General features: G+C 50.4%; 5 protein-coding genes across 5 annotated transcripts; 1 reads left to right on the top strand and 4 right to left on the bottom strand.

Annotated features, from left to right (window-relative positions):
• Positions 1-278: 278 nt before the first annotated feature.
• Positions 279-1076, top strand: HO133_009059 (uncharacterized protein; the record flags this gene model as incomplete). Its single annotated transcript, XM_037299920.1, has 2 exons — positions 279-950; positions 1026-1076. The coding sequence occupies 2 exons, from the start codon at positions 279-281 to the stop codon at positions 1074-1076; spliced, it is 723 nt and encodes a 240-aa protein (XP_037154746.1).
• Position 1077: 1 nt separating this feature from the next.
• On the bottom strand, positions 1078-2286 carry HO133_009058 (uncharacterized protein; the record flags this gene model as incomplete). The annotated part of the gene is made up of 1 exon (XM_037299919.1): positions 1078-2286. One exon carries the CDS (start codon positions 2284-2286, stop codon positions 1078-1080), a length of 1209 nt encoding a protein of 402 aa, XP_037154745.1.
• Positions 2287-2979: 693 nt separating this feature from the next.
• On the bottom strand, positions 2980-4937 carry HO133_009057 (uncharacterized protein; the record flags this gene model as incomplete). The annotated part of the gene is made up of 4 exons (XM_037299918.1): positions 2980-3849; positions 3981-4441; positions 4501-4777; positions 4878-4937. 4 exons carry the CDS (start codon positions 4935-4937, stop codon positions 2980-2982), a joined length of 1668 nt encoding a protein of 555 aa, XP_037154744.1.
• A 1811-nt stretch (positions 4938-6748) lies between these two features.
• HO133_009056 (uncharacterized protein) lies at positions 6749-7624 on the bottom strand (the record flags this gene model as incomplete). The annotated part of the gene is made up of 1 exon (XM_037299917.1): positions 6749-7624. The coding sequence occupies one exon, from the start codon at positions 7622-7624 to the stop codon at positions 6749-6751; it is 876 nt and encodes a 291-aa protein (XP_037154743.1).
• Positions 7625-9635: 2011 nt separating this feature from the next.
• On the bottom strand, positions 9636-11859 carry HO133_009055 (uncharacterized protein; the record flags this gene model as incomplete). The annotated part of the gene is made up of 7 exons (XM_037299916.1): positions 9636-10161; positions 10214-11439; positions 11490-11528; positions 11594-11634; positions 11689-11711; positions 11765-11774; positions 11835-11859. The coding sequence occupies 7 exons, from the start codon at positions 11857-11859 to the stop codon at positions 9636-9638; spliced, it is 1890 nt and encodes a 629-aa protein (XP_037154742.1).
• Between the last annotated feature and the right edge of the window lie 155 nt (positions 11860-12014).

Genomic DNA, 12014 nt, shown 5'->3' with positions numbered 1-12014 from the left:
CGTTACATTTGTCGGGTGTGTAACGGTGCACACGATAAACGGAACCCGAGTCTAGCGTAGTCCTTGATGGTCGATCTGATTTCAAAATTCTCTTTAAATCTGTGAAGCACGTTCCATTCGCATGTGTGTTGTACTGTAATGTTTGTCAATCGCTTGGGGATTCCAGCGAAGCATTATTAACAGAGAACACAGCCCTACACTCAACCTCAAGTGTCTTCAACCCATCACTCAATCATGAGTGTTGCTGAAGAGCAACGTCTCGATTTTCTTCACACAAAATGAGCTGGGCCCAACCTAGAGGCGGGAAAGAGGGGAGAAGGCAGAGAGGAGGAGAAGGGCTAGACTCCTATTGCGACTGCGCGATGGATCGGAAGATATACCGACCTTCTGGGGGAGAACTAGAACGCCGCATAGATGTCCCGCACCAGTCAGAGATGCCACCTCGAACGCGACCCGGGTACTGTTTACATGGGCAACAAGAGTTGCCACTTCCACCCCCACAAGATTCGTCGCTTGACTGGCAAGAAGAGAGACGGCTTCCACCGCGACCAAATCCGTCGCCTGGCTGGCAAGAAAAGTGTCGGCTTCCACCTCCACGACGTTGGTCGCCTGGCTGGTACGAAGAGAGACCACTTGCTGACTCGGACACGCTACCTCGTCATTGGCGAGACGCCCAGCTTGCAAAGAGAGACACGCGGGGAACCAACCAGGGGCAGCCGACGAGCAAGGGCGCGAGGGTGCATTTTCAAAGGCCAGCTGAATGTCGTCAGAGGACTCCAGAAGATGAAGAGGAAGAGGAAGAATCAGGATCATCGCCCGGTAACAGCCTGAGAGGATCCGTGGCGCATATTGAGGAAGGCGAAAAGTCTGACGATCGGGATCCTGGGATTTCTGATTATTTCGATATGATTGAGCATGAGGGGGCCGGGAGCGGCGATGAGGACGATTATGTATATGTCCCTGATGGTAGCCCTCGTGGTAGTCCTTGTGGTAGATGCCTTTGAGAGAGAGGAGCTTTCGAGCAGAGCCTGAATGCAATGGAGCTTTCACTGCGACGCGGATTTGGAGAACGCTGAATCAGGTTTTTTCTCCAGCGGTGTTCCCGTTCGACAAAGCAATTTCGTCTTCTACTTCATCCTCCCCGTCCAAATACTCCAACGGAAACGTTAGCATCGCAGCAATGCCGCCTAAACCCTCCAATTGCTTGCCACTTTCATGCGTCCCACTCAGAACCCTTACTTCGCCTCCCTCGGTTTCTCTGACCCTATCCACTAAACCAACCCACCGCCTTCGTGTTCCCACATCTTGTGCCCTGAATAAAGAATCACAGATCAAAAGTATCCCACCGCCTCTCCCTACGGCCCCTTTTTCGACCGCCTGCTCAACTTCTCTGGGGCCGTAAGCGGCGCGGCCGTCGTCTTTGTAAAGTAGATTCATGAAAGTATCCATCAGTTTCGTCTCGCGGGCGTACTTGGTGTCTTTTAACCTGGCTAGGACTTCCGGGGACTGTAGTACTTCGTTTAGTGAGTGTAGGTATCCTGAAGCCGCGTGTACGACGACAAAGTTGCCCTTCTGCCCCATCAGCGACTTATTGCCCGTCCTCGTTGCCGTCTCCAGTATGAACTTCAGAAAAGCCTGAGCCACGAAGCCAGGACTCGCCAGCAGAATCGGCAAATTCGCACTCAAATCGATATGCCTCAGCAGTGTATCCAAGGTTGTCTGAAAGAATTTCTCGAGAGCTTTATCATGATCTCCTTGCTTCCCTGTCCCCCTCTTCTTCGGCACCGTTGTTTCCACCTTTTGTCGGAGGACTGTTCTCTGTCCTGTCAACACCGCCAAATGTGCCAAACCCTCCTGCATGATGACAGCCCAAACATCTGCTTGCTTTGCAGGGTCGCACGCCTCCTTCACAAGATTTCTTGCCACTGAATCCCATCCGTCTTTCTTTTCCAACGTAAAATTCCTGTTCAGCTCCAGATCCAGAGTATGCCATTGCCCCACCTTGGTGTATTTCGTCTCCTCGATTATACGTCCTGAGACGTGTAGCTGTGACGACTGGGTATCGAAATCTAACTTCTCCACTCGTATGAGTAGGTTAATGTGCACGCGTGTAGAGGATGTGGAGCCCGTGGCTGATTCCGTGGTGATACGGCGGAGCGCAGAGGCGCGGAGGAGATCCGAGGGACGGATGAGGTTGTAGGTGAACCACATGTCTTCAGGATCCTCGGGAAACAAGGTGATAGTGCCTGACCCATCGCGTTCAATCGCCTGTTTTACGAGGCGCATTGTAGTGAAGAAGGGGGAGATGGTGGGGCGGTTTGTCTTCGAGTGTGAAAGAGACTTCTTGAGGTGGGGTAGACGGACACAATTTGGACAAATCGCAGGGAGAGGTGGTGTTCAGGTTTGACAATGTTGAGAAGGTATTGACTACAAGCCTAGGTAATACATGTAAAGAGAGCGCTGTTGAGTGTTGTCCGAGCTCTTTGTTCCTTGTCTCTCTCCCGATTGGGGATCGTGTGAGCGCCGCTTTACGCTCTTTTACTGCCACTTGCACGTATAAAAGGGGGTAACAGGGTGTACATGTTGAATGCCTTTAAATCCTCAAATTGCCGTTCCAAAAAGAAATCCAGGTATTGTGGCTACCAGTCTTTCATGCGAGGCGCGAAGCGTGTGCTCAGAAGCACTGCCATTGGTACTTAGAAGGAAGTAGTCATTACACAGCAATTCTTGTTATTGGGGGCCACTGTGTTGAGCGATGTTCTTCTTCCCTCAAGAATAATCGACATCGACTTCACGGTCTTTCGCTTTTCATTACTTCTCACAGCTCTCGTAGAAAACCTAAGTCGATTCCAAGCCCTGCATTAATTTCTCTATCCTTTTCAAGGGAAGAGTAGCATCCCGTATCTCTGCTATTTCATCGGCCCATTTCGAGACGCGCTCATCCACCAGATCCCTTAATCTCGTAACCTCTTCTCTGTTCTAGGCCGCAGACGTAGCCCGAGCAAGGACCCATGCTTTCAATCGTTCCCAATTCTCCTCGCCTCGTATCTCCTTAGCGTCTTTACAGGTTATGATACTGTGGCGACCCGATGAAACACTGTCAGATACCGCTTGAAGGGAAGCCCCGGTAAGTTGTGGATCAGAATGGGGTTCTGCGGATGCAGTGGCTACATTAGGCCCAGATTGCGGACTTTCTTTGATTACCACTCTTAGTGATAGCTTGAGGATGTCGATTTCATGACTGGAAGGTCTTATTGGCCCTTCGTCCAGACAAAGGATCAAAATGGCGTTCAATGCATACCCAGAGATCCTTTCACTTTCAGGAATAAGATGGGAATGCAGGCCCGGCTCTTGAGAGGCAATATGCGGTCCAGCGTCCAGAAGCACATCGACTATTCGATCATAACGACCAGAGACTGCGACAAGCAAAGCAGTATATCCTTCAACTTTTTGAGCGTTGATGTCTTTGATGATCGGAAGCAATACCGCAACGACGTCCTCATACCCAGAGCCGGCAGCAAGTGAAAGCGGGCTGTTTCCGAAATCGTCGAGTCTATTGGCATCCGCCTCCGATGCGATCAGAAACTCAAGCACCTCCAAGTGTCTCATGTAGGCAGCATTGTGTAGTAATGTCGCATGAGAAGATATGGCATACGTCGATTGATGGATGTCTATCCCACGCTCACACAACGGTCCTAGCAGTAGCTCATTCCCTGTGTCGAGATCGGCGCATATAACAGCTTGTAGAGCCAAATCTCGCTCGGCACAGGTCTTCGGATCTTCATGCGTATCGATGTCAATAAAGAACGCAAACACGATTTGTATTATAACATGCCGGGTTGGGAATACCTTGCTCAAGCGTTCGAAATCGCCCGAAAAATCAGCCTTCCTTGCAAGAGCTTGACGACATCCTCGTAGCCGTAGCGCGAAGCTATACACAAGGCAGTGCGGCAGCCGTCGTTCGATATTTCACCACGTACCCCATTGTCAAGCAGGATTTGCACATGTGTTGTTGATCCTGTCTGAGCCGCCGTCCAGAGTACCGATTGTCCGTCGTTGGCTGTAGTGTCAACATTGGCTTCCCCTTCCATCAGCATGCGCACAACTCGGGAGGTTTGCAGCTGATGTTCCCTGGATAATGTGCTATTTTTCCAGAGGAATACCCCATGCAACGCTGTAGAGCCAGCAAGGCTACGGATCTCCGTGGTTGCATTCGCCTTCAACAGGTGACGGACTATTTCGCCATTGTTTTTCCTGGCCGCCCTGTGTAGGGCCGTATAGCCCGCTGCATCCGTTCTGTCGATCTTGGCACCTACCCGGACCAGAGTTCCGACTACTTCCTCGGCACCGTACCATGCGGCCCACGACAGGTCGTCTTCAAGGAAGTTGAGTTCTATTTGCTCAGTAAGTCGCTCAGACTTCTTGTAACAGTCCACGGCATCTGCCGGCGCCTGAGTCCTCGAGTCTCGCCGTCTTTTGAACGATAACAATGCCACAAACGCTCGTATGACATTCCGGCCTTGAAGTATAATCCCAATTTCTTGTAGAATCGAGCCAAATCTGATATTGCTTGCAAGGTCTCATTGTCGCCCGGTCCTGATAGTCTTTCTTCTACAATCGTCTGCATCAGGTAATACTCTTTGTCAGCGAGTGGAGTTGCAGGATCCTCAAGTGTGGCATGCCGATCCTCAACAATAGCATGAAAGTCCTCGTCACCGCTGACTCCATCGAGTCTCAACGGCGGCTTTGTCTTGTTGGTCGCGACGACTACCTGCTGCTGAAGGTGTCCATACAAGAGGGCCCCCCTGTCAAATCGTTCAGCTCCTCGAACCCCATGGGAAAGGTTTCCCGCTTTACTGCCTGATTAGAAAACCTACCTTGGGGACAATTCTAGGGGCCATCTCCACGTAGTTGTCTATGCACGTGTCGACATCCATTTTAGGACGCCAAGCATAATTGCAATAAGCCTTTGGAAAAAGTCTCAGCACCTGGTCTGACTGACGGCTTTCCCGACGACTCGTTTGGACTCCGGGGTGAAGAGAAGCGCAAGACTTATCCGCCATTTGAAGTGCCAGCAATCATCTCAAAACATTGACAGGGTAGCAGTGGCCGCTTGACTCCAGGACCCAGTCGCTCTTCGAGGACCCACGTAACTCTTTTTAAGATCAAGAGGGACGCGACTCCACGAACCCCACCGCCGTCTGAACGCAAGATTCGTCAGCCTTGCACCAGGGTCATGATTATTGTTTCCATACCTAAAGAGAGAAGACATAGTGCCTTTTCTGACGCCGCCGCCCAAAGCAGAGACCTGACAATGTGCCTGAGACAGCTACAAAAGCTCTGACTGAAATCAATGCAAGAAGTCTGTAACTATGAGATGGTAGGCAAGTACCCCACCCCCCCCACCCCCATAGCCAGAAGCTAATGCTGGAGGGTGCCTAGCTTGGTACCCTTCCTGCAGAGATCTAGATTCGGGTTCTCCATCCGAATGGTCGGGTCTAGGCACAGCTGCCCACGAATACATCAAAGCAACAGCAGCACAAAAGGCTCAGAACAATGCCACAGAGATCGACAAATGGCAGTGAGTTATAACACTGCATGCTCTACAACTCCGGTAAGAGTCCAGCCTTTAGCATTCATCTAGCAGATGTACTCTAGCCACGGCTCACGGGGCATTTTACAGAGTGAGCTGTGGACGACCATGATGGAGTTGACGGACAATAACAATTTGCCAGCCGTAGGAACTCTTGGAGATCGGGACTACCTTACGCTTGGAAGGATAGTAGCTTGATGGATATCCAACACCGAACAACATTTAGCGATAATAATAAGAGAAGTACTCGAGAGTTGAAGAGAGAGACGACGCATTGCTTTCTTTGTTACCATGTTTTGTTGAACAGTAACAACATTACTTTTTAAACATGTTGAGTGAGAGCGCGAATGGGATATAGGTGTGGGTCTGATAAGCGAAAATGGCTTGCCTCGACCACGCACTCACTTGTTCGGAACGAGGGCCCCGGATAATTGGCCAACTTTGCCCCACCCGGCTTATCGTCGTGCGGTGTTATTCATCAATTGTTCCTCAATAATAGACCCATGCAGAGACGAGGCTCCATTGTTTGTCTTTACGGGCATTGCTCTGCCAAGCATCCATACCGATAAGGGTCTGTTTTCGGCTTAGCTCCAAAGCTGACAACGAAGGGCAAATTTAGCCGAGCGAGATATTGAGTTCGGTTCAATGTCGCCAGTCAAGACTTTCACTCTCCTTCCCACCGGTATAGAAGGAGAGTAGGTGGTGCAAGAAGTGTAGTGATCCATCTCTAAGCTACAGGGTTGAGGTAGCTTATGTGATGAGCCAGACGAAGCATATGGATCATCGTCTAGCCTCTACCGGATAGCCCGTTCCATCTACAAGGTGTGGAAACTTACGTGCTTCCTTGAGGATGATGCTTTGACGTTCTAGGGAGGAGAAGATGGGTGGAAACACGTATGGAACGGTCAAAATCATTCTAGACGACAACAAGCAGCGCCAGGAAAGGAGAGGCCCAAGGAGACCTAGACAAAGGAAGGCGACCTAAGAACGAGTATGGAAAGCTGCCCTTGGCAACTCAGTCACCAAATGAACGGGCTCAGCTAGAGCAACGAGCACTTGAATCCTAGGACCTTCAATTAGTGGACAGCCGGTCATTGCAATCTTTGGTATCAAGCAGATTGAAATACTATGACCATTCCGAGATACCGAAGACATTCACGAAATTGACACATTGTCCTTCGGCCCAAGCATATCCCCCAAGACAAAGCGTGGAGGAGCGTAAGGACCCTTCTTCAAATACCCTTCCCCCACCGGTATGCCGCTAACCTCCATCGAGAAAAACATTTCTGAGAACCTCTTCTTCTCCAACATGTACCCAGGAACCATTCTCAAAGACTTGATGACGTGAATGTACTGAAAGAAGGGCGGCTTAGTGCGTGGGATTCTTCTTTTGTGAAGATAGAATTGCATATTTGCATAGACATCAATGGCGGCTGAGGCGTATGGTCCGGGGACTTTTTCAGAGGCTGGGTGCGGTGCTGCGTTTTTCAGACCGGCCATGACCGTGAGGAAGACTTCAACGACAGTAAGGGTTTTGGCGTCCGGTGGAAACAAAGGCCTCCAGTTGAAGCGCCCTTCGTTCAAGGCATCAGAAGAACTCTCTGTGCTGTTAGCGTTAACGAGGATGCCGCCTGTGGTTTCGTTGGGACTAGGCAACAGCGTCAAGGGCTCATCAGTGCCTAGAGTCCCATTGCTGCCGGTGACTTGAAGGTCCATCGGCTTCGTGAAATAAATATAAGCCACCACCTCGTGATCCCAAAGGACGTCAAACTCAGCTTCGTGGAAACTGTTCCTAGTGACGATATCGCGAATGCCGACCCAAATGCCCCAAACGACGAGACGGACCTCGACAGAATTTGCCGGAGCAGCCGGCAGTACGGCTATTTCTACCTGTGGGTATGCAGGCAGTACAACTCCGTGGCGCTGTCTGACTTTGCTCAACCAATCAAGCTCGGCGTATTGGGCTAGCAGCTCCACTACGTTCATGAAGCAGGGCGTGAGGGGGAGATTGGTTTCTCCATATTTTGCCATGAAGCCGAAGCGGGGGTCTATGGTTGCGTCTAGAGTCGTTGTGTTCACGAGCCGGGAACTTGCAAAAGCGTTCGAGAGAGTCGGAGGTAGGGAAGTGAGGGCAAGCGTGTTCACTGCCGTAAATAGACAAGCGAGCAAGGAACATGTTTGTCCCACGGCAGCATTCGAGCATCTCATCTCTAGGTCGGGAGATTTGTTGAAGATGCTTTTTAGTGAGGACGCACTTTTATTAACGCATTAGAAGAGTTGCATGGGACGGCTTATTCCTTGCATGCGGGTGCTTACGCGGCTGATGAGACGACATAGAGCCGACAATGCGATACGCGAAGGAATGTCCCCAATGAATGGATATGTGCATAAGCGAATGGAGTAAATAGAACTGCAGTTGGTGCTGTTATCGGCGAGGATCCTCACAAGAAGGGGTTTCGCACATTCACTGTTTCATAAAGTGAACAACGTCGTCTAGCTGACATTTTCCTCCCTTTTTTCCTGAATGCCCCACCAGGAATCGATCGAGGTTAGGCAGCTGTACAGAATGAAGTCTAAAGTGCTAGCGGCGATATGTTTTTCAAACCCAATCTTGGTCTAGCGGTACGGAGGCTGTTGCCTTGTTGGTATCTTCGTCTAGGGGATCGATCTTATATCTCGAGGTTTTTTTTATCGGATACCAAGCGAGTCTGAGACTACCCGTGATGTTATTCATGTCTTCTTGACAGAGTTGTTGATATTCAGCCATTGGTGGCTTAGGACAGATTCAACCATATAGAACATAAACGCACGTCTTAGGTTAGTCTCATCAGCCCCTGCCAAGTCATTTTGTCTCTCACTGTTTGGAGATCATCTGCTAACTGCATGGTCGCTGCGATAATCAGGAACTCGGGAAATACAATACAGATCGCAGCAGGGACCTTTTTGCGGGATACCCTAGGTACAGGCAGATGGAGGGCTGTCCAAACACAGAAGACAATGGTGGATAGGCAGCTCCAAAGCATGTCGCTGGTTCCTCGGCCGTGTGGGGCATTCGCCCAGTCATGGCCGGATCCGCATCGGTAGCATTTCGCAGGCCAGCTACAGAGGACGAGGGAAGTGATACGCAACATGCTGCATTGACCTATGATGCGTTTAAATCGGTGCTGGAATTGTGAGCAGTGTTCCTTTCCCAGTGAGCAGAGTATCGAAACGCTAGAGGTAATTGGTCGTACCTCATATGGGACTTTTTTCGCTGACTGGTAAGTTGAGGATTAGTTCAGGCAAATAGGATGTCAAGCCTTGAACAACGGAGATGTATACCTACGCACGAGGCTGAGAACGGCTGAACTCAGCAGCCTCGCCGGAGCAGGGTCTCCGTCTCGACAGTCGTAGACAGCCCCGCAGAAACGGGGCGAAGATGTTGCGTTAGTCCCTTTCTGTGTGATTGGACGACGAGCCGAGAGCACCTGCACCTCGGCCACTCGATCGACCAGGCTTTCGTGGTCGCAAACAGCCGAAGTAGCAAGCACGAGCCAGCTCGACAGTGGAGACGGACTTGCTAGGTAGAGTGTGACCAAGGCTGACACATTTGCAACTTGTCCTCATAAACGGGCACAGTCGCCTTTCATTTGCATGCTGAAGCCCCGTGCGAGGTGGATGCTTAGGTAATAGTAACTGTGTGTGTACCGCTATAGAGTCACTGAGGAACCATCCTGGGACTTGCAGATCAAGGGCGACCAATCAGCAAACAATGTCGGCTGAACACTCGTTCACCGCGGATATCCACGCCTTGTTCTAAATTGCCTTGTATGCTTCTGTTAGCCGTTGCCGGCATTAGTCTGGAAAGACTTCCAAACCTCTATGGGAATATAGCGCTCCTAAAATGTCCAATTGGGCGCCTATCACTGCCCTCATGATGCTCAGTTGAGCACGCATCCACTCGAAACCATGCAGCACGGCATGCTTCAAACCAAACTCCGTCATCTATATATACTCACGTAACCTGACTCTATATCTTTACGCGCTTCAGAGTATCTACCAGTCATGGCTCCCCATTTCCCATCGAGCTAGCCCTTCTCCCTTTGCCGTTAATGATCTCAGGCAAGATACCTGCGCTCGCAGCCACAAATCCGAGGAATGGCTTACTGGGCCTCAAGACTCTTGACAAATACTCTGGGTGGAATTGGACTCCAACGAAAAATGGATGGTCTTTGAGTTCGAGAATCTCCATCCGTTTGCCACTGTCATCGCGTCCGATAAAGTTCATGCCAGCGCTCTCCAACTTTTCAACGTAAGCAGGGTTGACTTCCCAGCGGTGACGGTGACGTTCATTGATGATTAGAGGACTGGGATCTGATGTTGTGGAAGGCTCTTGTACCGCAGTGCCGTTCGCGGTAGGATTGTGGTTTGGAATGTCTTTGGTGGCTGAAGATGTGTCGTCGCTGTTCGAGGCATCAAACGGGGAAGTACCGTTTGCAGTAGGCATCGAGGAGCCAGGATCGTTCCGATAGAGATTATAGATCTTTGACCATTCAGAGCCTGGTAAAAAGTGAGTGGCACGGTTTCCTCTATTGAAGAGTCAGCATCTTTCTCTTGTAACATCTGCTTGGAGAGACATACAAACGCATGGTAGCGCCCATGGTAGTCTTGTCTATCTCAGGCATTTCGATGATTAGAGGAACGGCCGCGTCACTGTTAAATTCGGTGCTGTCCGCTTGGGGCAAGTCACACTTGTTTCTTGCAAACTCGATCGCGGCAAGCTGTAGACCAAGACATATGCCGAGGAAAGGGGTGTTCTTCTCACGGCAGGTTTTGATTGCGGAAATCATTCCCTCACAGGCGCGTACACCAAAGCCGCCAGGCACCAACACACCATCCGCGGTGTACACTTGATGCCACGCTTTGTGATATGCCACGGGTGATTCGGTTTCAGCGGCGGCTTCGAGATGTCCGCTGTGGACATCTATCCGGACTAGCTTTCTTGAGCAGGCCATGGCAGCATGCTCGAGAGATTTGAAAACCGAGTGGTAAGCATCCGGATGATCAGTATACTTCCCGACCAGAACGATCCGAACTTCTTTGAAGAAATGATCTCGGGATATAGTGAGTTCTTTCCATGCGTTCCAGGTTTGGACCCCTCTCGTTACCAGCGATGATGATATAACGCTCTGCTTCAGCCGGAGGACGTCAATGAGTTGGTCGGTCAGACCTTGGGACTCCAGTAGTAGAGGCACACGGTAGAGAGAGGAGACATCCGTCACGGACACGACCTGACTCGGTTCGACGTCGCAATACAAAGCTATTTTGTCTATGAGCTTTTGGTCCAAGGGTTTCGAACACCGACATGCAATGAGATCTGGACTCAAGCCTAGGCTTCGCACATCTCGAATAGCGGCCTGGGTCGGTTTGCTCTTCAACTCGCCATGTATATCCGGAACCAGAGAGACATGTATCTGCAGGAAGTTGTCCTTGCCCACTGTCCTCCGTAACCTTCTCAAAGCCTCAACAAACACTGTACTCTCTATGTCGCCGACAGTTCCACCAAGCTCTATGATGCAAACATCCGGCTTTTCGTTCGTGTCGTCGACTGGCACACGTGCAACCCTTTCGATAGTCTCTTGTATCTCATCCGTAAGATGGGGTACCATTTGCACGGTTTTGCCAATGTATTTTCCCGCTCTTTCTTTTGCTATAACGCTTTGGTACATCTTCCCAGTTGTGATATTATTATCGCGGGTCAGGGTGACATTGAGATAGCGCTCGTAGTTCCCCAGGTCAAGGTCGGTTTCGCCGCCATCGTCAAGGACAAAGACTTCTCCGTGCTCGGCCGGAGCCATCAGCCCAGCCTATCCCGAGTTAGACCCTTTTGTAGACCACGGGGCGGGGCAAGACGAACATCAATATTCAAGTAGGGGTCTATCTTGATTGAAGACACCTGCAGGGCTATCAGTGAACAAAACTCCAACACGCCTCTTCCGCGTATCTATTAATGTGTTATACCTTGAATCCCTTGGTCTTCAACAAAAGTCCACAGCTCGAGGCTTCAGTCGCGTCAGTCAGCCACATGCTTCCACAGAGAATTTTTTGACGCTCACCGATGACTCCTTTGCCAATTCCACTGCATAATATCAGCTCTTATAAAACCGGTTGAAACAAAAAAGACCCCCTCACCTGATCACACCTGAGGACAGTCAGTCACAGTCACGGATAGGCAAGAATAGCACAAGAGTGTTAGACTCACCTCCAGAAACCAAAACGTACTTCATCCTGGCGGTTGGAGCAGCCTAACTGCCTTCTCCGATCTCAGTCGAACTCCACGTCAGTACAAAAGATGTTAGAACAAACCTGAGGACTGGATTTGCTGGTGGTATGTGCCGTCCTCCGCTTCTGCGGAGGGGAAAGAGAAAATAAGTGAAGTTGC

This window comes from Letharia lupina (genome assembly GCF_014066315.1).
Source record: "Letharia lupina isolate WasteWater1 chromosome Unknown contig_6, whole genome shotgun sequence".
NCBI classification, from domain to species: domain Eukaryota; kingdom Fungi; phylum Ascomycota; class Lecanoromycetes; order Lecanorales; family Parmeliaceae; genus Letharia; species Letharia lupina.
This window is presented reverse-complemented; position numbering and strand designations above follow the sequence as displayed.